Below are 25,346 nucleotides of genomic sequence, written 5' to 3'. Positions count from 1 at the left end.
GAGTGAACCCAATGAGTCAAAACGAGTGAGCTCAAATGGGTCGTGAGTTGAAATGAGCGAGTCCAGATGAATCTGAGTTCGAGTCGTGTCTGAGTCAGCGCAGATGAGTTGTGAGTCAAAAATGAGTCGTGAGTTGAAATGAGTGAGTCCATGATGATTGTGAGTTCAGATGAGTGGTGAGTCTAAATGAGTGAGTCCTGATAAGTTGCGCGTCAAACATGAGTGAGTGAGCCCGAGTGAATCGTCACCATGCCGGTTTGAGTTCATGAGTCTGAGTGAGCCTGAATGAGTACATGTGATTTTGCTGACCTATGGCGTGAAAGGAATAATAATGTCACATGGGTTGCAACATGATTTGTGCAGGCTTCTGGACATACTGTTAAACCCAGTGTGCAAACCGAGAGCGCTGGTGACTTGTACACTTGGTTTAACATAATGCGATAACACTGTGCCATATAAAGCACAGCAGTCACGTGGTGGCAGCAATTAATGCGAAAGCGCTAAAACCCCATTCTCCACAAAATCTAGCATCAACGTTATGAGGACAAATCCCAGGCATGGCTCTGACAGGTGGTAGATGGCAGCTGACGTGGCCGGGCACCGACTGGAGAAAGGGTGGTGCGATATTATGCAACCACACAAAATGGCCAAACTGGAAGGAGCTGCCAACACAGGCTTCCCAATTCAGATGGGACGCTGAGAGAAATTCAGCACTCCAGATACTTTGCATTCCACGCCAGACATGCACTACCCCTAGGCCAAGCAGGCACGCTTGTACGGCATGGTTACAGTGGGACTTTATATCTATGCAGGCTGATTGTTCACATAACAAACTAAGGTGTGTCTGTGAGATAATAATAGATGCAAAAATTAAGAAATTACTGATTAGGCAAATCGCAACGTGCATGCACGCGAATGAGAATCAAAAAGGCAGCTGCAAATGGGAGCCGGTAACACTGTCACACCGTACCCTCAAAGGCAAGCTTATGCGTAACTACAACTCTTTTCACCAGCAGATGCAATTTCTGTGCAACTGCATTATTTGCTCAAAGCCTCCTTCAGCTTACTACACTGTGCCAGACAACACAGTTCCTGCTGCAGTTTCATTCTCATTTTAAAGTTCAAATACAGTCGCAGACCGATTTTTCGGACACTCAAGCCGAGATAGCGTCCGGAAAGCCAGGCAGTCCGAAAAAACAAATTCATGCGAAAAAAAGTCACTTTATTTAGTGAGTGGCTTGAAAAAGTGGTCAATATGCCTCTGCGGGGCGCTATGTTGCCCCGCAGATTTTCTGATGATATGGAAAGCCTCAGCCAGCTCTCTTGTGCGCCGGTCATTATGCGCAAACAACGCTTCTGTATCTACAAAAAATGGAACACATTTACATGAAAAGCAATGTTTGGCTAGGTTTGTGGCTTGTTTGTCTAATGCATTACAATGCTCCATGAGCCTAACGTTGATACATCTGCCAGTTTGGCCGATGTACGTTCGGCCACATGAGAGCGGTATTTGGTACACAACACCCTTTTGACACGGAACGTACCTACTCAAATGATTAATATTACACTTATGTTCTTTGCGTCCTTCACTCTTCCTTTGAACGGCAGCCCCCAATTTTTCTAGTTTGTTAGGGGCTGAGAATAACACATCCACTCCGTGCTTAGCTCCCACTTTCTTTAACCTGTGTGATAAGGCATGCACATATGGCATAACCGCCACCGCAGAACCGCATTCTGAATACAGTCAAGCCCGCTTATAACGAACCTGAGCGTCACGCGGCGTCCGTTCGTTATATCCCGAAGTTCGTAGTAACTGGACCACAAACTAAAAAAGAGAAAAAAAAAAAAAGTTGGCGGTCAAAACACGAAATTTATTTCTTAGCAAAAAAGTCTGTGATGCTCGTCTGTTTCTGCAGTGCAGATGCGATGAGGGCGGTCTCCAGCTTATTTAAAACACTTGCGTGCTCTTCGCCGAGTCCCTTGGCATAGAAAAGTTGTCTGAGGCCCTCTATATAGCCCATTGCTACAGATGTGCTTACGGGTGCTGGCTCAGACGTTTCATCTTCATCTGATTCTTCCGCGTCACTCTCGGCCCGCACTTCAGAAATGATGCCTTCGTCCGTGCACGGTTCCACAATATTCACGTCTTCATCCGCAGAAATAAAATCCTGCCAACCAATGCCAGGGCCTCCCATGTCGGAGTCGACGACGCGCTGCCACAAATCGCTGCCGAAATCATCATCATCGGAGGCATCAGGCCCGACGTCTGGTACTGCGTCGACGAAGCCGGCCTTGCGGAAACAGTTTCGCACGCAAGCGGTCGTCACCTCCGCCCAGGCCGCCTTCACCATCTCAAGGGCTGAATGCAATGAAATTAGTGCACAGAAGAACTGAAACGCGCACTTTACTGTGTTTACCGCCAGCGCATGACTCCCCTTTCATGGAGTGCGTCTTGTCTGGAAGCATCTGATAAAATAATGCAGTTTCATCTGCGTTATACACATCCTGCTCCGCGTAGCTTGCAATAATGGCTCGGTTTGTTGCAAGCCAATTGGCAACGTCCTGGTCACTTACCGAACGCGCCTCCCCGACAATCGATTTAAAAACAATCCCATGCCGCACTTTGAACCGATGTAGCCAGCCATTGCCTGGGCAGAAGTCGGGAAAATCTAGTAGGAATGCGAAGTCTTTGGCTTCGCCCAGCATCATTGGTCCACTTATCGGAATGTTGCAAGCCCGTGCGTCGACGAACCACTTCAGCAGCGCATCCTCTACGTCCGCATAGGCAACCTGCAGTGGCCAGGCGGCGCTAGTGGAGCGCAGCGTTCAGCGCCGCCAACGGCGGCGCCGAGTAATCTGAGTAGGCTGGCGCGGTCGGGTTGCGTTCGCGTTGTACGGCTAGAAGCATCTCGGCTCTCATTTTCTGCAGTTTTAAGGCAATCGAATGTCTTGATAGCTACTTCCGAAAACCAATACTGACGAAAGGACACCGCCTGTTCGAGAATGCTCATGTTTAAAACGTGAACGGTGTCGACGTCACCGCGAAGTGCGCGCCGCTCGCGACGGAACACCCGCGCGCACAGCTTTGAATGTCGCGTGAGTAGACGGAATTTTTTTTTAACGAAATTTATTCTCTCAGGGCATTAGTCGGATATGTGATGATGAATTAAGAAATAATTAAATGAATGAAAAATGTTGTAAACGTAGCTTTTCATTCACCTATTGCGTTCACACCTCATACCCAAACATTGAAAGTGCAGAGAGAACCTGAGAAGAGATTGATCGCCGTTTCTTCTTTTTTTGTTCTTGCTGTTTGATTACAGCAGCATAATAATTTCCTCGCGGTTTTGCTTTAAAGTTTAATACCATGACGAACGCTTTTGTTCGTGGTGCACCTTTCGACAGTGCCGCGGAAGTTACAGGAAGCATGGTGCTGTGCCCGCTACGGATGTCGTGGCAATTGCAAGCACTGTGCGGTTGTAGCGTGCGTCATCAACGAAAACTGTGCGTGCCGGGGGCGGGGAGTAGGGGGCCTCCTACACCGTTGGAAAAATAAAGCCCTTAACAACAACAATAACTGGCATGCATTTTGTATCTCCGTACCTCAAGCTTGGGGAAAGCCGGCAGGAAATGCTGGCACTCAACTGCAAAGCTTTCGTAACGGAGGTCGTTAAGAGTTAGAATTTTTTACTGTTGTTACTAATGATGAAATATTCTATCGTCTGAGACAAGAGACTCTTGAGTAGCTTGAGCAGTCGGTGCAAGAAATATTTGGCGCGGAACAATAGAACGAAGTTCCATTCTCAGCGTACACAGTATCACGGGCCTCTACACTCCGCCACTTCAACTTTTTCAGCACCTTAAGAACTAATTTACAGATAAATATGCTTATTGAAATCTGTAATTGGAAGTTTTGAAGATATTTTGGCTTTGTGGTTCCGAATAGACACCGCATTAGAAATCCGGTTCACAGATCCACAAACATTTTTTTTTTATTTCGCCTCCGTTGAAATGCGGCTGGAATACGATGCTGCGGCTGCACGGCTTTGTTGATTTTCTGGACGTATGCCACTCGATCTTGCACAGCATATACCAGTACACGCCAAATTTTACAGCGCGTACTGAGTAGTGTGCCCCAACCAGCGTGCGACTCCCCGAGTCAGAAGTTTATACCGTTTCCTCCGCTCACGGGCAATCGTCTTATTTTAGCTTCTTGGCGTCTGTACGCCAATGGCCCCATAACAAAACAAATTTCAGTTACATTACTCTCTCGCAGCCAATATCTCCTTCTCTCATCATTCTCCCCAGGTTCTCCCAGAAAGCGGTACGCTTAGGTCTCCTTCGTGATTGTGGTAGTCTTTCTCGCCGCCCTTGCGCTTATTTTTATTCTTGTTCACATCCGTAGTAGTCGAAGCATCACACGAGACCACTGAAGTCACTAAATGAGTAAATCTCACTCACTGGGATAACAAAACGCGAACGCAGAAGGAACACAGCGGCCGCAACATATACGGTGTCTGCTTCTGCGCCGACTCAGTATTAGCTCCCGTCGGCCGCCAGGTGGCGTCACATGTCTCAGCAAACTCCATTGCAGGTTGCCTATAGGTGGCCTTCCGCAGGCGCTTTCTGTCCGCTGTGTTGGCGTCGGAGCTGGCGATCTTTTCCTTACTCTTTAGAACTGTCGAGATGGTTCATTTCGACACGTACTTCTTCACCAGCTCGCAATTTTTAGCACCTTGAGACAGTTCAGTCACAATTGCTCACTTCGTTGCCATGTCCAGCGCTTTTCGTTTCGTGACCGCTGGAGGCAGGCAATTCCCGTCCGCCATCCCGAATTACACGACTCAGGCCCGACAGACGAAGCGCTCACACCACACACACGAAAATGACAACAAAGCGCCGCAACTGACGGAGCACGTGCGCACGTGCGACAATCACGCGAGGCAAGCGAGGAAGTGCCTAAGGAATGGAACGAAACGGACACACAGCGGGGCATGGTATGCAGCAGGGAGACCAATGAGAGGCATCCCTGAGCGTCAGTGCTGCCACCTGTTGGCTCCTACCGTAGTTGCTTTCAACCGCCCATGGCCTCCGAAATTACCTCCGCAAATCTCGGAGGCCACGAACCGTCACCGCGATACTGAATGCAGCGGCGCGCGCGCGCCGCTGCGCGTTCAGTTTGCCCGTGCAAACAGTACAACCGCTAGCGTATGGAGAGGCCTGCCTCCTGGTGCCCCGCGCCCCTGGCACGGCCGCTCAATGGAACAGCCAGGAAACGAGGAAACTTCGAAGACTATGCCGGCGGCCGGCGCCGTGGAGACAGGCGAAGACGAGGGAATGGCGAGAGGAGAAGGGAGCGGAGTTGCGAGGAGGGGCGGCAGCGTGGCCTTGGAGGCCACACCACGCGCCGACACTCGTAGGCAGCGCGCGTCGGCGAGCAAAGGGTAGCTCGCTTGCGAGGAGGATTGCGAAAACAGACCAAAAGGGATGGGAGCCCATCGTTATCTCGTATCGGGGCGCCGGGTTTACGCCGTCCGTTCGCTGTAACAGATCGGCAGCGCTCATAGACGTTCGTTATACGTGCAATCTTGTGCCATTGAAGTAATGTATATTTTGGCGGTCGCTCCGGTCTCGTTCGTTATAAGCGAAAGTTCGTCTTAAGTGGGGCCGTTATAAGTGAGCTCGACTGTATTTTAACATTCGGATAACTTTGTCTGCACAAGATACTAGAACGGCGTCAGGGTATCCCGCATCCTTACATCTCTTAATCTGAGTGGCGACACTAGTGCTCATTTGATGAGGGCAAGACTTTTGAACTGCCATCCTTAAACAACTATTAACTATAGCGGTTTTCACAAGCTTAGAGTGAAAGGATTTATAATTCAGCAAGGGCTTGTCACTTCTGGGAGAATACTGCCAACAGATATGGTCCGGCTGAAACGTCAATTTTAAATCAAGAAACTGAAGAACACCTCCCTGAGGAATTTCGTGCGTGAATTTCGGTCCCGACCCATTTCTTGCGAACTCTTCAAGAACTCGTGTCACATCCTCAGGTTCCAGGGACCCTCCAACCACAAGGAAATCGTCCACATAGCGGAAAATGCGGGATACAGTTCCATCTAGATCAATCTCTATTTTCTTGTCAACCTGGCTTAGGAAAATGTTGCTTAGGATAGGGGCTACTTTAGCGCCTATGCACCCCCTCGATTTCTGCATAAAAATCTTACCATCCCACATAACATAGGTATTATCGAGATAAAAAGACAGCAATTCCAAGAATGATTGCGTTAAAATTCCACAGTTATTCTGAAACAAGCATTCGTCACTGTGTTCCGTAATACATTGTCGCACATACCGCATCAGTTGGCTATGTGGAAGCGAATAATACAAATCAACTACGTCCACACTAAACCCGGTGTGAGGAACAGATTTGTTGTCCATTAGAAATCTTGTCACTGCTTCCGAATTAGGTACCTGGAAGGGGTCGGCTACTTGTAATGACGACAAATGTTTTGAAAGGTATGAAGACACAACGAACTGCCAGGTGTAGTGCTCCGAAACAATAGCTCTGAACGGAATATTGGGCTTATGTGTTTTAGCTGAAAAGAAAATTTCCAGAACAGAGGCCTCAGCATCTTTAACTTTCTTAGCCAGTCCTTCGAGGTTTAGCTTTTGCCGTTCTAGTATCTTGTGCAGACAAAGTTATCCGAATGTTAAAATATTCAGAACGCGGTTCTGAGCTGCAAAAGGTTCCTAGAGAACGCAAGAAGGTGGCGGTTATGCCATATGTGCATGCCTTATCACACAGGTTAAAGAAAGTGGGAGCTAAGCACGGAGTGGATGTGTTATTCTCAGCCCCTAACAAACTAGAAAAATTGGGGGCTGCCGTTCAAAGGAAGAGTGAAGGACGCAAAGGACATAAGTGTAATAATTATCATTTGAGTAGGTACGTTCCGTGTCAAAAGGGTGTTGTGTACCAAATACCGCTCTCATGTGGCCGAACGTACATCGGCCAAACTGGCAGATGTATCAATGTTAGGCTCATGGAGCATTGTAATGCATTAGACAAACAAGCCACAAACCTAGCCAAACATTGCTTTTCATGTAAATGTGTTCCATTTTTTGTAGATACAGAAGCGTTGTTTGCGCATAATGACCGGCGCACAAAAGAGCTGGCTGAGGCTTTCCATATCATCAGAAAAACAGACGGGTGTGTCAGCACACCATCCGTGTCTTTATCAGCCAGAGAAATGAGCCTACTTCACAAAGGTTAAAAGCTCATTGCACACGCATGTCGATTTGAAATTGATTTTGTCCTGATAAGTACGTCTGGGTTTGACGCATGTTTTTTGACATTGTGCATGGGCGCTGATTGAGTAGAGTATATACCATATACATGCGTGTAATGGCCGCACTTTTTTTTCTGAGACTGGGGTGAAAATCAGGGGTGCGGCGATTACGTGAGAAAAAAGTCAGCGAAAAAAATTATTTGCGGTGGTACCTGCCTTTATTATTGTCAAAAAACTCCTCGTCCTCCTCCGCTAAACTCGTCGGGATTTCAGGCTCGTCCCGTGTCCAAAACATCATTCCTCGTTGTCGTCCTCCTCCTCCTCCGAACTCATCGGGACTTGTTTTCCTGAGGGCATCTTCTTGGGAGCACCATCGCCATACACATTTTTCGTCAACGCCGAACTTTCGTCCAGCCTCTCTTTTTCCTTCTTTCGCGTAGTGAATCACTTTCAGCTGAAAGTGAGCGGTATAACTAACATATTTTCCCATCGAGGAAAAAGAAAATCTTCAGCTCATGAGCGCAGAACAAATCAGGGCAGCGATGCGTTCCTATTGCGAGATCGCACGTGATATGCTTCGGGCGATCGAGGAAATGGCAGTAAAACGGAGGAGCGAACAGACTTGGATTGGATTGGATTTGCTGGCCTCACCCTTTGTAAAGGGCGGGCATCGCTGCGGCTAGGAGCGCCCCCTTTGTAACGGAGGTGCTGGCCGCTGCCCTCATGCCCGACTTTTTTTTTCCTCAAATATTTTGTTCTTAAATCTTATTGGCAATTCTACTTCTAACCTTATGCTTCATTTTGGCTTTCACTTGATTTTTGGGCCCCACCTGGCGGCAGTAACCACAAAACGTTCCGTATTTCTTGCACCGCACAGTAGACGGCACTGCCCAACTTCCTGAAACTCATGGTGCGGCTTTTACTCGGGAAATTTTTTAAAAGATTTTTTTTCCCAATTTGCTTTCTAAAGTTCGGGGTGCGGCCATTACATGCGTGCGGCCATTACACGCGTGTATACGGTATTGATCTGTGTTTTTCCTAATAAAGACAGTTGTAAGTTCAGCGCCGTCGTTGTGTACCTCCTTCCACTTGTCTCTGTTCCTTTTGCACTGCTGCTAAAGCATGAATACAAAAGGGCAGCGCCCATAGCTCTATGCCGTGCCACCCTCCGAAACATGCATGAACTTCGCCAACGCGCGACAGCGCTGATCGGCTCGCTCGCCTCTCATTCTGCACAGTTCTGCCAACCGATTTGGTTGATTGTGCAAGTTGACTGCGTCCTAAGGCGTTCCTGGCCACGTGGTTTCTCCGTCTCGTTTGAATCGCCACTGAAATGGAAGATGGCTGATCTGCCCGCTGATTATCGGATGACGCTGCCGGTGAAGAGAAAGCGCACGACTATCGATTTGAAGACAAAGTGCCATATTGTGAAGGACTACAAAGAAGGAAAGAAAGCATCTGACTTGGTAAGGAGGTACGCACTATCGCAACCGACGGTCATCCGCTCCGCTGAGAAGTTCAACAAAGAAAAGTCCTGACTTTACAGTGGACACAAACGCGTTCAACAAGGTACCTATAAGGAGGTGGAGGAAGCCCTCTACGATTTCTTGGCACCTGTGCCCAAAACTTGCCTATCACGCGGCCAATTCTGGCCACAAAGGTGAAGCAATTTGCCCTGCTCATTAACAATGTGGACTTCCAGCCAGGTGGCATCTTTTAAAAAAATTTTTGTCTCTCTCTTCACTCAAGCGTTACTTCGCGATTTCTCGGGCTGAGAGGTGGCCGTGGCAACATTCTCATATTTTTTTAAAAAGCCCCTTTCGTGGCCATCAAAACGATGCCTTGGCAGAGCTTCCAAGTCGCTTGCCGTCCGTGACCCCTCTTTGCGTTATGCTTTTTTCGTACAAACCGTTTATAACAATAATCAATTATAACAATAGAATTTTCGTGGCACTTGAATGTTGTTATAAGTGGACTCGACAGTATGTGGAAGTTACCAAAAAAACAAAATCATAAAAATATAAGAACTTCATATTCATAGCCATTACCATATAGCTAAAAAGGACGAGTAACATCTGAAGACTAGTTGCTCCACTCAGGATTTAAACCACTTTTTTTTTCAAAAACAAATGATGCTTCAAATCCGCCATGCTGAAATGCAGGCCTCCTCTAAAGGGCCTGTCACACTAGCACGACACGACGCCAATTCGGTCTGCCAAGACCAATGATTTCCAGATGTCTGCATCTATGTCGCATTGTGCCAACAGAAACAGTCGGCTGATCGTCGGTGTCAGCATCGCATCGCTAGCAAGACGACCATCGGCCGACGGTCGCCCAACTGCTATGTCACACTAGCGATACAGTGTATGAGACGTCCCACCAACTCTGCTCTCTTGTTCCCACTCTATTCTTGTGCCACTATACTGTTCTTTTTCTCCCTATTTTTTTTTACTTGCTTTAATCTCATAATTTCATAGTAGCATAGGAAGGGACACTTTATTTTCAATTCTGTTTCGTAACAAAACAAGCAACTCGCCATTCGTGATTATGGGCCGAGACTGAATACTGCCCAGTATATCCCGGCAGTGGTTGCTGGTTCAGATAAGCTGTGTTCGAAAAATAAAAGCAAATCGCGGGCAAATATGAGCTCGTATATAAAAAAAAAAAAAGATAAAGCGTTTTACGGGGGACTGAACTTGCAACCGCCTGCTTTGTAGCAATCTGTGGTAACCACTGCGTGACGAAAGCTAAGCCTAAACTTGTGCCCGAGGCGTCGACTTACAGTTTCACCTGATATGTTGTCTTTTTTTTTTTTGGTGTGAAAATCTCGCAGGCAGTAGAGAATATGGGAGTTTACCGCTTAGCTGTAGAATGCCCAGCTTGCAGAGAGTGAAGTGCCGATATTTTTAAATCATGCCGCGCAGTGCAGTAGCTGGTGAAACCTTCGGCGGTTTGCAAAGGCCCGACGGTAGGACCGAACGGCAGTTGTTCGTTCTGCAAGTCCTCCTTTCTTCGCACAGTCACGTCATTAGCACCGAACTAGTTCATTTTGCACTTTTCTGTGCACTTTGGAAATGCGGAATGGCAGCTCGCGTTGGTTGCGACTTGGACGTGCAATGCAAATCTACAGTTTACTCGGCACACTGGAAAATGCTGCCGTTCGACATATCCCGCACGTATTTGGCGGTCCTAGTATTTTGGCTGCTCGCGCTCACACATAAGTCAGAAATGTAGGTCAGGATCTCTGATTTCGGTCGTGTTGATTGTTGTCGACCTAGTATGAAAGCTTGGTCTGCCACAGACACGGTCTGCCAACGAATTGGCCAACCATCGGTGTCGTCATGTCTGCTTCAACGGCATGACGTGGTAGTGTGACAGGCCTTTCAGAGAACCATAACAAGACAGTTACTACTCAAACCTCAATATAACGAACTCGTATATAACAAACTATTGAATATATCGAACTCTTCCGAAATATTTTTATCAAACACATGTATTTTTAACTTCTCACAGTGAACGAGGTTCGGCATAAAACAGATATTATGAACTTCGCGACGCCAAGCACTACCTCACTTTAATAGCAGGAGGCAGGCTTCGTTGCACTACATCTGCGTTGTGCGGCGCAGCAAACGTTCAGGACTACCTCGCAGGCGCTGACAGCGCCACAGACGCCACGACGGCACTGGGAGTTGACAGCCAAAGAAATCAAAGGTCTCCGAAATCCCAACCACATGCCTGTTTGTGCGAGCAGAGGTGATCTCGGAAGCCATGAGAAATCGTTCACATCTCACAATCGCTGACAGCGCCGCTTCAGCAGCGGCTGCAGTGACGCGATCGAATGTTGCTTTTGCCTTTTTGGTTTCTGAGTCGTTCGCGTTTTTAGGTTTTAGTGTTGGCAGCGGCGTGGCCGTCGTAGCGTTCGGCGGAAGCTGCGTCGGTTGTCGTGTCGAGTGTGGTGCGTGGGTGTGCGTAGTGCTGTGATGGCGGTGACTGTGAAAAAAAGAGCAGCACTGACGTTAAAGACCAAGCTCAAGGTAAAATCAGGGCCTTCATGGCAGTTTACAAGAGGAGACTGATTGACACTTCTCGTGAAGCTTCTTATGGGGCAGGACTTGAAGATCGACTTGTTGGGAGCATTACAGTCGAACCCAGATATATCGAACTCGAAGGGGATCGCGAAAAAGTTCGATATATTGATAATTCGATATACAGAAATTGGCTTGTGAGGGCACTTACGATGCGAAAAAAACGATACCGTATTTGCCGCATAATCAACCCACTCGCATAATGAACCTACTCTCCACTTTTGCACCCGAGAATTTGAAAAAAAAAAAAAAAACATGCGTAAAAGCCAGCTCGATTACATGCAAGCGATTGAGCGATCTCAGCGACGAGCGGCAGCGACAGAGCGCAAAATTTCCAACTTGTTGGAACTGCGTCCCGCTGGCCGCTCGAGCAACCGCGGCAGCTCAAAACAAGGTTTCTGTGTCGCTGCGGCAGAAAATCGCGAGCGTTTTCGCTTGCATGTCGATGGCGCGCGTCACTCCGTTTCGGTCGTCGCATCCACGGCTCATTTCTTGGCAGCGTGGCAAGATGTTGCGCAGCGATAACGTCGGGGCGCGTTTATCTTTTTGTAGCTCCTTCGGTGGCGGGGAGCGAACTTGGCAAAGTGCCCGTGATGGCTTGATTGCACAAGCCTGGTTCGATTTATCACGCCGCGCTTGGGGCGGGCGTCATGATCGCAGCAGCTGACGGCGTGCTTCCGTTGATTCATACATGCAAAGATAAACGGCTCCCGCCAAAAAAAAAAAAAAAAGCCTGCCGCTTCTTAAGGTCCGCAGCCGCCATATCTTACGCTACGTCGCGCGTACAGCACAACGATAAGAAAGATTGACTCTCGCAAAAAAAAAAAAAAAGAAAAAAAGAACAGAGAGAGCTGCCACTTCTTAACGTCCGCAGGTGCCATAGCCACGTCAGCCGCCGCGCGCAGAGGGTTCGCAACACACGCTGGAGAAAGCGTTCCACGTCTGTCTGAAAACGGGCTGAGCTGGCTTGGCGCATGCGTAGCGCGTGCTGAAGGAGAGAGCTCGGCAAAAGAATGGGCACACCCACGCACATGGCTTGCAAACGTCATGTGTTGGCGCGCGGGAAACGATAACTGCAGATGCGCGCGCCTTTGGGGAATGGGCGCGGCGCTGTCCAGAACTGTCCCCTCTCATTCCTTCTGCGCGTGGCTTGAAAACGTCACGCGGCAAACGGCCAAGGGTGATGGAGGAGGAGGAGGAGGAAAAAACTTTATTTGCAGAAGAATTCGAGGCACGCAGGCCTCCTAGGTCTCCGCACGACCCCACTCACGATCTAAACGTTCATATTATGTTTATCCATGACGTATGCGGCCCGGCTGACGACGATCTTCTGCCTGGCCGGGTCCGCTGATCGCAGTGAGGTCTCCCAGTCCTCCCAGGTTCGGAGAGGCACCGGCCCGGCGGGGGGAGGAGACGCAGGGCAGGATAAAAGAATGTGGGTAAGAGTGGCCTTGGGGTGGGAGCACAAAGTGCATATGGGGGATACCGGCTGAAATTTCGAAAGTAGAGCTGGTGTCGGTAGAGTTCGTGTCTGCAGACGACGCCAGATTGACTGCTCTCTGATAGTGAGGGATGGGTGGGGTGACGGATAGATGAGGCGCTCAGCGTGGGAGTTTGCGGTGAACTCAGCAAACGAGTGCATACGATCCTTCGAGAAATCCCCCATGAGGTCCGCCTGTGCCCGGTTTCTAGACCCTCGGGCTAAGGAGTCGGCAGCCTCGTTGCCGGGATTTCCCGAATGCGCAGGCACCCAGATGAGCTCAATCCGTCGGGGGAGGTGGGAGGTGGGCATGTGCAGCAAGTGGTGCGCCGGAGGATGAACCCGGCCCCTGGCATAATTTAGAATGGCAGTTTTTGAATCACTGAGTATGTAACTGGCATCGGTGTATGCCAGAGCAATAGCTATAGCGGTCTCCTCGGCTTCTTCAGGGGTCGTGCCTGAAGGAAGCTCAATAGTTAAGGGGGAAGTGTTGGGGTTGTGGACAACTGCAGTGGCTCCGCTCTCATCGCAGGCGGCATCTACCCAAACGGCATCGGGCTCATTCCCGTACCATTTGTGGAGCGCTGCCGCGCGCGCCTTCCTGCGACCTTGGTCATAGTGGGGGTGCATGTTCCGCGGTAATGGTTTGACATAGATTGAAGTGTAAATTTGGCTAGGGAGTGTTAATAGGGATGAATTGTTTGCAGGAATAGTGATGCCTAGCTTAGTGAGTATATGTCGTCCGGTAGTTGTAGCAGCTAATCTGAGGTATTGTGCTTGTAAATGGGCCTCTCGAAGTTCATGTATTGTATTATGGACTCCAAGTTCGAGTAGTCTCTCGTTACTAGTGCTTTTCGGTAACTTAAGTGCTGCCTTTGTTGCTTGCCGAATTAATGAGTCTATTTGCTGGACCTCACTGCATGATAGTTTGAGGTATGGTGTAGCATAAAGAATTCTGCTGAGGGTATAGGCGTGCACTACTCGAAGTGTGTCCGCCTCTCTAAGCCCATGTGCGCGTCCTGTCACCCTTTTTATGAGTTGTGTGGTGTTTGCAACGGCCTTTTTGAGCCGCTTAATTGTGTCGACGTTCTTTCCATCCTGTTGCAGGTATAGTCCCAGAATGCGGATGGTATGAACCTGTGGCACTTGTCTTCCCTGAATTCGAATTTCTATGGGGCTTTGGTAGGTCCGTCCTTTAGGGGGTATGATTAGTAATTCTGATTTTTCTGGGGAGCACTCTAATCCGATTGTTGCGGTAAGCTTGGCTATCGTGTCTGCTGCTGTTTGTAGCGTGTCTTCGATTTCACCGTCTGATCCGTGTGTTGTCCAGAGTGTGATGTCATCGGCGTATATGGTGTGACCGAGGTGAGGGATTTTCTGTAGTTCTGCGGTTAAGGGGATAAGGGTAATGTTGAACAGAAACGGGGAAAGAACGGAGCCTTGCGGCGTCCCCACGTTGGCAAGCGTGTACGGTGAGGTGTGGAGATTGTCGATGTGAAGTGTGGCTGTCCTGTGCTGAAGGAAGGCTCTTATGTAGTTGTAAAGCCTAGGACCAGTTTGAATGTTCGTGAGTGCCTGTAGGATTGCTGTGTGTTGTACATTATCAAACGCTTTTTTGAGATCTATTGCTAGTATCGCCTTAGTATGCGTTGGTATATGTGGGTCAAGCACTGCTGACGTTAGCTGCAGCATAGCGTCCTGCGTAGATAGACGGGGCCTGAAACCGACCATTGAGTGCGGGTATTGGTCCGTGTCATCCATGTATGCAGTTAGCCGAGCTAGTATAACCTGTTCAAAGAGTTTTCCTAAGTTTGAGGTGAGCGATATTGGGCGCATATTCGCTGGGGAAATTGGCTTATTGGGTTTTGGTATGAGAATTACTTTCCCGTGTGTCCATTCTGCTGGGAGTGTCCCTTCTTCCCAGTGTTTGTTATAGAGGTCCGTTAGTTGCTCCAATGATTTATCATCTAGATTTCTTAGCGCCGCATTTGAAACCTGATCTTCGCCTGGCGTTGTGTTCTTGAGCTTGTGAAGTGCTGCCCGTATTTCTGATGTCGTTATTGCAGCATCTAATATATCATTTGGTCCTCCTGCATAGGAGGGAAGGGATTGTGGTTTACCCGGGGTGGTGTGCATATGCTTTAGAGTAGCTAGTAGGGCATCTGTGTCATCTCTGTGTTGATGGGTTAGTCTAGCTATTATGTTTCGTGTATATGTCTTGCTCTGGGTTGGGTCCAGAAGGTGCCGAAGTAGGTGCCATGCACGCTTTGTGGTGAGATTTCCTTTTAGCCCTTCACATATTTGTGTCCAATTCTGCTGAAACAATTGCGCTCCATAGTCTTCAATTTGGGTGGCCAGATCATTAATCTTCTGATTAAGTTTGCGGTTGTGCTTCTGTGTGGCATACCATTTATTTAAACTACGGTGGGCCTCAAGTAAATGCGCCATTCTGGCATCTAACGTTGGCACATCTTCGTTTGTATCAATGACCTGCGTATTATTTTCCTGGTCCTGAAGTAGTTGTCGCACCCATTGCCTTAATTCTATGTTGTCTTCAGCAGGGGTGTTTTGTCGTTGTTTTCGAAAATTTTCCCAGTTCACCAAACGATGCTTATATGTCTTTGGCGTGCACTGTGGTCCCTCAAGGGTTAGGGCGATGATATAATGATCGCTGCCTAATGTGTGTCCGGTTCGTTCCCATTTCAGGTGCGGGATGTGTCTGCCGAGCGTGAGATCTGGGCTGGTATCCATAATACCAACTGTACCCTGTCTGGTGGGCATTTCAAAATCATTATGTACGGATAGCTGTGACTGCTGTATCTGATTGGACAGAACCTCTCCTCTGCTGTTTGTACGGCTGTATCCCCAATCAGCGTGTGCGCAGTTTAGGTCCCCCGCTATTAATAAAGGTGTTTTCTTGGCTTCCTTTGCTATGGTCCTAATTAGATTCGCGCAACGAGATGCGGGGCTACTAGGAGGGTTGTATATATTGGAGACTATTAATGATTCTTTAGTAACATCATTCGGTATAATTTCTACGGTAATGTGTGCTACCTCGTGTGTATAGTCGTGTATTGTGTGTCTGAGTGTGCGTCTGATGTAGGTTGTAACCACGGGCTTGTCCACGCTAGGTGCATGGTATGCTGTATATCCTGGTATGTTGAGTGCTATACGAGTTTCTTGTAGAAGTATAAGGTCTGGGGGTGACGAGTTGCTAGTAATAAGTTGCACTAGAGGATCCCGCTTTCGCTTAATGCTCCGGCAGTTCCAATGCCAGATTATTAGTGGGTTGTTGTTGCCCTTAAGAATTGGAGGATTAGCTGCCATCATGCTGCACTTGGGGTGCTACGGAGGGGGGTATTGGTGGTTGGATAGAGGGATAGCTTGGTGGGTGGATAGAGGGATGGCTTGGGAAGAGAGAAGTGGGGGATGGTTGGAGAGGGAGTGAGGATGAGCTGCCATCATGCTGCACTTGGGGTGCTACGGAGGGGGGTATTGGTGGTTGGATAGAGGGATGGCTTGGGAAGAAAGAAGTGGGGGATGGTTGGATGGGGAGTGTAGCCAATCTGGCGTCAACTACCTTCATTATGCGGGTAATTGCCCCCTCTACCATCGTTTCTACTTTAACAGTTAGATGGTCACAGAATGTGTTTAGCCGCGCCTCTAGCTGGGCCGTTAGGGTTTGGAATCGTTCTTCCATTTTTTGCTGGAAGAGTTCGAATTTTGCTTGAAATTTCGCCTCTAAGCGGGCTTCTAGTTCAGCTAGAGGATCGGTGTCGCTGTCTGACTCTATGCGTTTCTTTTTAGACGGGGGAGTAGCAGGAGGGGATGGAGTTTGTGTGGTTAGGGGGGTGGTGGGAGGAGGAACATTTGAGTTGGTATCTGGGTGCAGTGAAGGGGATAAGGTTGAGGATGAGTGGGAGAGGTGTTGCTGTAGGCGTCTTACCTCCTCCCTGAGCCGGGCCATCTCCTCCGCCTGACTGTCTGGAGTGCGGGCGACCCTTTCTGCCCACGTGATTCCCATGCGCTTCTCGTCAGTTGTGTCGCCTTGACGCGTCCGTCGTGAAGAGCGTTCTCTGGAAGCGCTTCCGCTGAGGCGAGGCTGTCCAACGGAATCTCTGTGCCGGAGCCGTGTCACGCGTTGCTTCGCCTTGCACCATCCTGTTCCCGTTAAGTGTTCACCACCGCACAGTATACACTGGGGGATGCAGAGTCCCTCATGGTCCGCTCCATGGTCGACGCCACATCTTGGGCATTTTGATTGCTTCGGATGCGGGCAAACATCGTAGCGATGACCCGGTTGCCGGCAGTTGGTGCAGCCCTCTGGCCTTGAACGGTATGGTGTACACAGGTGTACACCGCCAAAGTAAATTAGTTTCCGGGGAAGTGGGCCTTGTGCGAAAGTCACTAGAATAGACTTAGTGCGTCCCATACGACGAGCTGCTACAATGTCCGCATCTGGGTTTCGTCTTTGGAGATCTTGAACGATTTCTTGGTCTGCTTCGTTCCAAAAAGCATTCGTAATGACGCCTCGGACAGCGTCCGATGCTGGCGCTATGTACGCAGTGACTGCGTACTCCTTGCAGGCGTGCGTTATAATCTTCACCTGCGCCAGTTGAAGTGCGGCCTCTTTGCTTGTTGTGGCCATCGTGCAAGTGTTGTTACTTGGATGGATGCGTAACTGTACATGATCTCCCAGTGGTGTGTTGGCTGCTGCACAAATACTTCGGAGCAGTTGCTGTGGCTGCACTGTGGGGAGATATAACCCTCCTTGTGAGCGGAAGATGACCTTGTATGCTTGATGAGGTAGTGGCGCTACTTGTCTGTTGCGGCGTTCAACAATCCTTGTGGCGCGCAACTGCGTTCCGTTGGGTTTGTACGTCGGTCTCCATGCGGACGCTGACGACGACGCGGATCCAGCGTTGTCTGCCTGGTTGCGTGATGTTTCTGTTTTCTGGTAGGTACTGAGCACATTAGTCCATTCTGAGGGATTAAAGTCTCCCTCTTTGAGGGTCTGACCCTCAACTTGCACTTGCATTGTGCACGGCGGTTCGGTGGCAATCCAAAGCGCTAGGCTTAGCGCGGCGGCAGTGCCGCTTGAGTCGCTTTCGGACGGTTCTCGATATTTTGGCTGGATCTAGGGGAACCAAAATTGGTGGGAGTAACCCACTCACCTTCTGCTCGTAGTGGTGCAGTTTCACGTCCGTACCTGGTCCCTTAATTCTGTAGCGGGCAAGGTTTCGCGGAGCCGTGCTGAGGTGCGTCCGCTCTTCTTGGCCCCCTAGCGGGCTTCCTCGCAGCTCAGGGTCCTCTCAATGGGTGTATGAAATCCGCCAAGGGTGATGCGATCGTCTTTGGGGAAGGCACACTTTCCAGTGCGTGGTGCGGAGTTCGATATATCGAACGATCGGCGAAATTGAGTTCGATATATGACGCGGCTTCCCTATACTTTTACATGGGATTTTCAAGGGGATATTCCGTGAGTTCAATATAACCAAAAATTCGATATATCCAGGTTCGATATAACCGGGTTCGACTGTAAAGCGGCATGGGACAGCGTGAAAGGTGAAACGATTGCCAACTGCTTTCGGCACGCAGGTTTTGTTCCAGCAGAGGCCCGTGCATCAAGTGATGATGGGGACGATCCCGACGAAGCAGAAGCAGAGCAACGCGAGCTCGATGAGCCTGGAACGATTTTTCGCGTTTTGTTGGTGACATGCCCGCAACAATGACTGTAGAGGACTTTGTAGGTGGCGAAGATGTCGCGGCGACCACGGCTGTACTGACGGACGCCGAAATCGCAGTGGAAGTTTGACGAAGCTCAGGCTGACCGTGAGGACGATGAGAACATTCAGAGGCGCTTGCTGCATTGGATTTACTGCGCCGCCACTGCAGTGCTATCGAGAGCAGTGGGTTTTCCCTTTTTGAGTGTTTGAATATTGGTGGAACAGGGCGTGATATGGAATGCGATCAATACAAAAAAGCAGGCCCAATAACACAGTTCTTTGCGTGTAAATAAATAGACGTGACCCAAGTAGGCACCCTCCGAGTTGCTGTGTCTTTTCCGATTGAATTTTGATGCTCTTGCAAGTATTTTGTACGAAATTTTATATTACGAATTATTGATAGAGCGAACTATTTTCCGATTTTTTTACTGTTCATTATAACGAGGTTTCACTGAAAAACTAGTAAATATGCACGAACAGTTACCATTCCATCAATCGTCTTCAGAATGAAAAACATTCTAATCTATCGTCACTAACTTAGAGGATGTGAGCAATCAAAAATGATGCTCCTTCTCTCCCCCCATCAACTGCACAAGAAAAGTAGAAAAAACAGGTCGCAGCATATGCACCCCTAACTGCAAATGTCACTTGAGGACTCCCAATGATGGTACACAAGCAGGTGGCCCACCTAAGGTAGAGGCAGCTAGGAGGAACACGCAGTAATGTGCCAACCATTCAGTTAAGTGCAGCTGCAAGGGCAAGCTACCAAAAATTATTTCTAAATGATAGAGTGACTGCAAAGCTCGAAAGAAGAGACCAAAGGGTATTCACAGCCTCACCTGGGATGTGACACTTTCCAACCAGATCCCAGGCCATGGCTTTAACCAGTCTGGAGTAGTCTTTCTGGACTGCCATGATTGCTGCAAATGTCCACAGTGAAGAAGAAAATGTGAAATTATTGCCTGCTGTTAGAAAAACCAAAACCTGGAAAACCTCCTGTCCCCCAAAATAGTGTCCAAAATTAATTCTTTATGTCCATTTGCCTCCTGATGTAAATTAGCCCCGATGAATAAGCACACTGGGTGGAAACATCAGTTAACATGATAAAATATTTCAGTGTTCGCTGAAGATGTTTGCAGCTGAAGGAATAACTTTTGTAGCCTCACAAGTAAAGCCACGGAGGAAGAAATATGAGAAATGACTATAGGTACTACACAACGGCACTCACAGAGGCATCCACAGGCACTGTCAAGGAAAAGAATATGCAACATGTTTATGCGTATAAAAGAACACCCTCGAAAGAAGACTTGTAGGCATTATTGTGGAGCACTGCGGGAAAGCTGTTTAGTGGAAAAGCTTTGCGAAGCTCCCTTGCCGGTATGGAAGAGGCAGGGTTCCATCGCACCCCTGTGCTTGTGGAGGCCTCACATGGTCACACATCAGCACTGCGTGTGCAACACATGCCTCACACTGCCTTCCATAGACAAAACAACAAATACATTAAGAGAGCGCACACTCCTTGGATGGTGTTCAAAAAATCCAGTGCAGCATTAAAATTCCACTGACACAACGCCGCACCCTGCATTATTGCAGCACAAGGATGGGCACATACTGGCGTAATGTCGCCCTTGTCGAAAAGAAACCCTGTTCATGGAGTGGTTCATATGGCTGTGCTGCAGATGAAGTGAGATGAGAGAGACAGACGGCTGCCCTGCTCGACACCTTCGAGGCACTCAAGAGCAGGATGGAAACCAAAAAAAAAAAAAAGTAGAAATGCCTGCCCCAAGAAAAATAGCTACCGAGAGGGAAAGAAGAGAAAGTAGGAAAAAAAATCTAGAATGTTCCCATTTCCAAGTAGGATAATGTGAGAAAGGTTCATGTTCCCAGTTTTCCGCACACATCACACATCGTGCAATATGAGCTTTATCTGCAATAGATCCATTTCTGGTGCTTTAATGTTATGTAAGAACCCCGGTGTAAGAGTATTTAGACGGGCAAGTCCGCTGTAGAAGTAGGCGGTAGGATAGAGAGGATACCGGTAAGCTGTCTAAGGAGATGAAAGATTTGATTAAGAAACGCCAGAGTATGAAAGCTTCCAATCCAACAGACCAGATAGAATTGGCCGAGATATCAAAGCTGATTAATAAGCGCCAGGTGGCCGATATAAGGAAGTACTATAACACGGAGAAAATTTAGCATGCTGTAAAAAACGGGGGAAGCTTTAAAGCGGTAAAAAAGAAATTGGGCATAGGCAAAAACCAGATATATGCGATAAGAGACAAGGCGGGCAACGTCATCACGAACGTGTACAAGATAATCAAAGTAGCCGAGGAGTTCTACACAGATCTCTACAGTAGCCAAAGTAGTCAGGACCGTAATGAGATTGGCGGTAGGGAAAAACAGACGTTCCATCAGTGAGGACGGACGAGGTCAAGAAAGCATTAGAAACTATGAAAAGGGGGAAATCAGCTGGAGAGGATCAGATAACTACAGATTTGTTAAAGGACGGGAGGGATGTGCTAGAAAAACTGGCCACCCTGTATACGCAGTGCCTGGTGTCATCGATGGTACCGGAACCATGGAAGAATGCAAACATTATCCTCATTCATAAGACAGGGGACTCTAAGGACCTTAAAAATTACAGACCAATCAGCTTACTGTCTGTTACGTATAAGGTATTTACTAAGGTAATAACTAATAGAATCAGGACAACCTTAGACAGCAATCAAGCAAAGGGTCAAGCAGGTTTTCGGAAACGGTACTCTACTATCGATCATATCCATACCATCAACCAGGTGATAGAAAAATGCTCGGAATATAAGCAGCCCTTATACATAGCATTCATTGATTACGAAAAAGCATTTGACTCGGATGGAACTTCGGCGGTGATGCAGGCATTGCGAAATCAGGGGGTAGATGAGCCGTACGTGAAAGTGCTGGAAGATATATATAATGACTGCACAGCAACCATAGTTCTGCATAAAGAAAGTAACAAAATTCCCATAAAGAAAGGTGTTAGGCAGGGAGACACGATCCCCCCAATGCTATTCACAGCTTGCTTAGAGGAAGTATTCAGAGACTTGGAATGGGAGCAGTTAGGTATAAGGGTAGATGGAGAATACCTCAGTAATCTGCGATTTGCTGACGACATTGCCTTGCTAAATAACTCGGGGGATGAACTGCAAATAATGATTGATGACCTAGACAGGAAAAGTAGAAAGGTAGGCTTAAAAATCAATATGCAGAAGACTAAGGTAATGTTCAACAGCCTCGGGAAGGAACAGCAGTTTACGTTAGGTAGCGAAGCACTGGAAGTAGTAGGTGAATATATCTACTTAGGACAGGTAGTAACCGCAAATCTGGACCATGAAAAGGAAATAACAAGAAGAATAAGATTGGGATGCAGTGCATTTGGTAAGCACTCGCAGATTATGACTAGCAGCTTACCGGTATGTGTTGTGTTGTGTTGTGTTTTATGGCGCATAAGCAACTCAGGCTATCATGCGCCAAGCACAAGGTATATTATGTTTGAGAAGGAATAAAGTGTTAAGATATCATAGCTTGTTCAGGAAAGATGTTTCTTCTAAGAAACTAAAAACACATGAAATGTCTACAATTGCATTCTCTCCTAGGAGAAGTGATGGATGGAATGGTATCTGTTCGGTGTAAAATTGAGTGAAATGTTTTTTCCGTAGCTTTTCGAGTTTTTTACATGAAATTAAAATGTGGTTTATCGTCAGTCCATGTCCACAGTCTTCACATATGGGTTCATCTTCTTTTTTGAGAATGAAACTATGAGTAAGATGCGTGTGTCCTATTCGAAGGCGACATAATATTACCTCCATGAAGCGTTTCTGGTGACTGCACGACTTCCATTCTTCGACAACTGGTTTCACGACGTGTAGTTTGTTGTTTATTTCATTTTTCCATGAGGCTTGCCATTTTTCCCTGAGCTTTTTTTGTATGAATTTCAAAACATCTTTGCGTGGTACATTTACTTTTTCTATTTTTGCTTTTCGGGCAGCTGCTGCACATTCGTCAGCTGTCTCGTTACCTACGATTCCGACATGGCTAGGTACCCAGCAGAATTTAATTTTGTAACCTCGTGTTTCGGCTGATGTTATACAATGTATTATTTTTCCCACTAAAGGTTCTGTTGCATTTTTAGAGTGTAATGCTGTGATTAAGCTGAGGGAGTCAGTGTAGATTATACTCTTTTCAATATTGCATTTTATTATTTTTTCCACAGCTATGGATATGGCATAACTTTCTGCAGTGAACACTGATGCACAATTGGGCAACCTAACTGTTTTCTGGCGATTGTTTTCTACGACACCACTACCAACATATGAGGTCGTTTTAGAACCATCGGTATAAAATGTATTGTGGTCTTTGTATTTTTCCTCTAATGTCAGGAATTCTTGTAATATGTGTTCGTGTGGAGTTTGTTGTTTGTCAAACTGTGTTAAAGTAAGGTCGCATACACAGGGAAATTTATACCAAGGGGGTAATGGATCAGGGCATTGTGCAATGTCGGGGAGTGTATCGAGTATTTTTATTTCTTCGCACATCTGTTCAAAGCGGAGGAGGAGGGGTCTGACTGCTTGCGGTTTGTTGTTGAACAGGGTTCTGGACGGGCACTTTGTTACTATGGGGTAGCAGAGGTGTGTTGGTAGCGAACGGATCTTAAGAATGTATGAACAAGTTAGCATGGTTCTTCTGTCCTCAAGAGATGGTTCGTTGGTTTCTACATACAGACTTCGCACAGGCGACGTCCTGTATGCCCCGGTCGAAAGACGCAGGCCTAGGTTGTGGACTGGGTCTAGTCGTTTTAGGTATGAGGGTCTTGCGGAACCGTAGACTATGCAACCGTAGTCCAAGCTCGAACGTACAACTGAACGATCAATCTGCAGAAGGCATGTCCTGTCGGATCCCCAGCGTTTACGTGACAGCACTTTAGGTATATTTAAAGATTGGGAGGCTTTCTTTTTAAGGGTGTTTATGTGGGGGAGGAAAGTAAGCTTTCTGTCGAAAGTAATGCCTAGAAAATTATGTTCGTGTTTTACTGGGAGAGCAATGTCATTGAGGTAAACTGTAGGGTCCACTTGCAAACCTCGTCTAAGTGAGAATAAAACGGCTATTGATTTCTGTGCAGAGAACCTGAAACCATTTCTATCTGCCCATGTCGCTAGTTTATTCACTGTTAATTGAATTTGTCTCTCACACGTTGATACATTAGAGGATGTACATGCTATTTGTAAGTCATCGACATAGACTGAATGCATGATGGTCGTTGGGATTATTTTTACTATGGAGTTCATTTTTACTATAAACAGCGTGGTACTCAAGATGCACCCCTGAGGGACACCATTCTCCTGAGTGAAACGTTTTGACAGAGTAGCACCGAGACGAACTTGGAAAGAACGGTCGGACAAAAATTCTTTCAAGCATTTTAACATTCTGCCGCGGATGCCAAGGTCTCCCAGGTCACGTAGGATTCCATACCTCCACGTCGTGTCATAAGCTTTTTCTAAATCAAAAAATACGGCAAGGCAGTGTTGTCTGCGTATAAATGCTTCTCGTACCGTATTTTCCAAGCGCACAAGATGATCAGTTGTCGAACATCCTTTTCTAAATCCACAATGGCGGGTGTCGAGAAGTTTGCGAGATTCAAGTGTAAACATGAGCCTGATATTTAGAACACTTTCAAACGATTTAGCAATACAACTCGTTAGTGCTATGGGCCTATAACTGCTTGGGGATGTTGGTGGCTTTCCATGTTTCAGTAACGGAACAATAATGGCTTTCTTCCAGGCCTGCGGTATTTCTCCTGACATCCATACCTTGTTAAAAAATTTTAAGAGTGCTTCAACTGAGGATTCAGAAAGATGGGCTAGCATTTGATAGTGTATTTCATCTGGGCCTGGTGCTGTACGTTTGCCGGAAGAGAGAACTGTGTTTATTTCTTGTAGTGTAAGGGGACTGTTGTATGATTCGTGAACGCTGCCAGTAGTAGGTAATTTCTGTCTTTCTGCTTGGCTTTTATACTTTAAAAATGATTCTGAATAATGTGATGAGCTAGATACCATGAAAAAATGTTCACCTAAAATGTCCGCTTGCTCTTGAATGCTTGTCTGGGTATTTGGGTCTGTAAGGAGAGGAACTGTAAACGGGGAGTACTTGCCATTTAATTTATTTACTTGTGCCCACATATCCTTGGATGTTATATGACTGTTTATAGAAGAGATGTAATGCTGCCATGAAGCTTTTTCAGCAGTACGACGTACATAGCGCGCTTTAGCTCTAGCCTTTTTGAAAATTAGGAGATTTTCTTGTGTGGGGTACCTGCGAAATATACTCCACGCCTAGCTTACCGGTATCGCTCAAGAGGAAAGTATACAACAGTTGCATCTTACCTGTACTCACCTATGGGGCTGAAACGTGGAGGCTAACCAAGAGGATTCTACTTAAGTTGAGGACAACCCAGAGGGCCATGGAACAAAAAATGGTAGGGGTAACATTTAAGAGATAGGAAGCGTGCAGAGTGGGTCAGAGAAATAACTCAAGTTACTGACATTCTAGTGGAAATCAAGAAGAAGAAATGGGCATGGGCAGGATATTGTAGTGCGAAGAGAGGATAACCGATGGTCGCTTAGGGTAGCAAACTGGATTCCACGGGAAGGAAAGCGTAGCAGGGGGTGGCAGAAAGTTAGGTGGGCGGATGAGGTTAACAAGTTCGCAGGGGTCAAGTGGATGTAGCTAGCAC

General features: G+C 47.4%; 1 protein-coding gene across 1 annotated transcript in view; it reads right to left on the bottom strand.

Annotated features, from left to right (window-relative positions):
• LOC146182677 (uncharacterized) overlaps positions 1-25,346 on the bottom strand; it is a 148,629-nt gene that overhangs the window by 115,269 nt on the left and 8,014 nt on the right. Inside the window, exon 2 of the mRNA XM_084608252.1 lies at positions 19,420-19,500. Within this exon, the coding sequence (XP_084464378.1) occupies positions 19,420-19,495 (76 nt within the window). The 5' untranslated portion in view covers positions 19,496-19,500. The remainder of the gene's footprint in view (positions 1-19,419; positions 19,501-25,346) is intronic.

Source organism: Amblyomma maculatum, chromosome 7, assembly GCF_055883805.1.
Source record: "Amblyomma maculatum isolate TAMU_Amacu chromosome 7, ASM5588380v1, whole genome shotgun sequence".
Taxonomy (NCBI): domain Eukaryota; kingdom Metazoa; phylum Arthropoda; class Arachnida; order Ixodida; family Ixodidae; genus Amblyomma; species Amblyomma maculatum.
The sequence above is the reverse complement of the archived record's forward strand: the minus strand, read 5'-3'. Positions and strand labels throughout refer to the sequence as shown.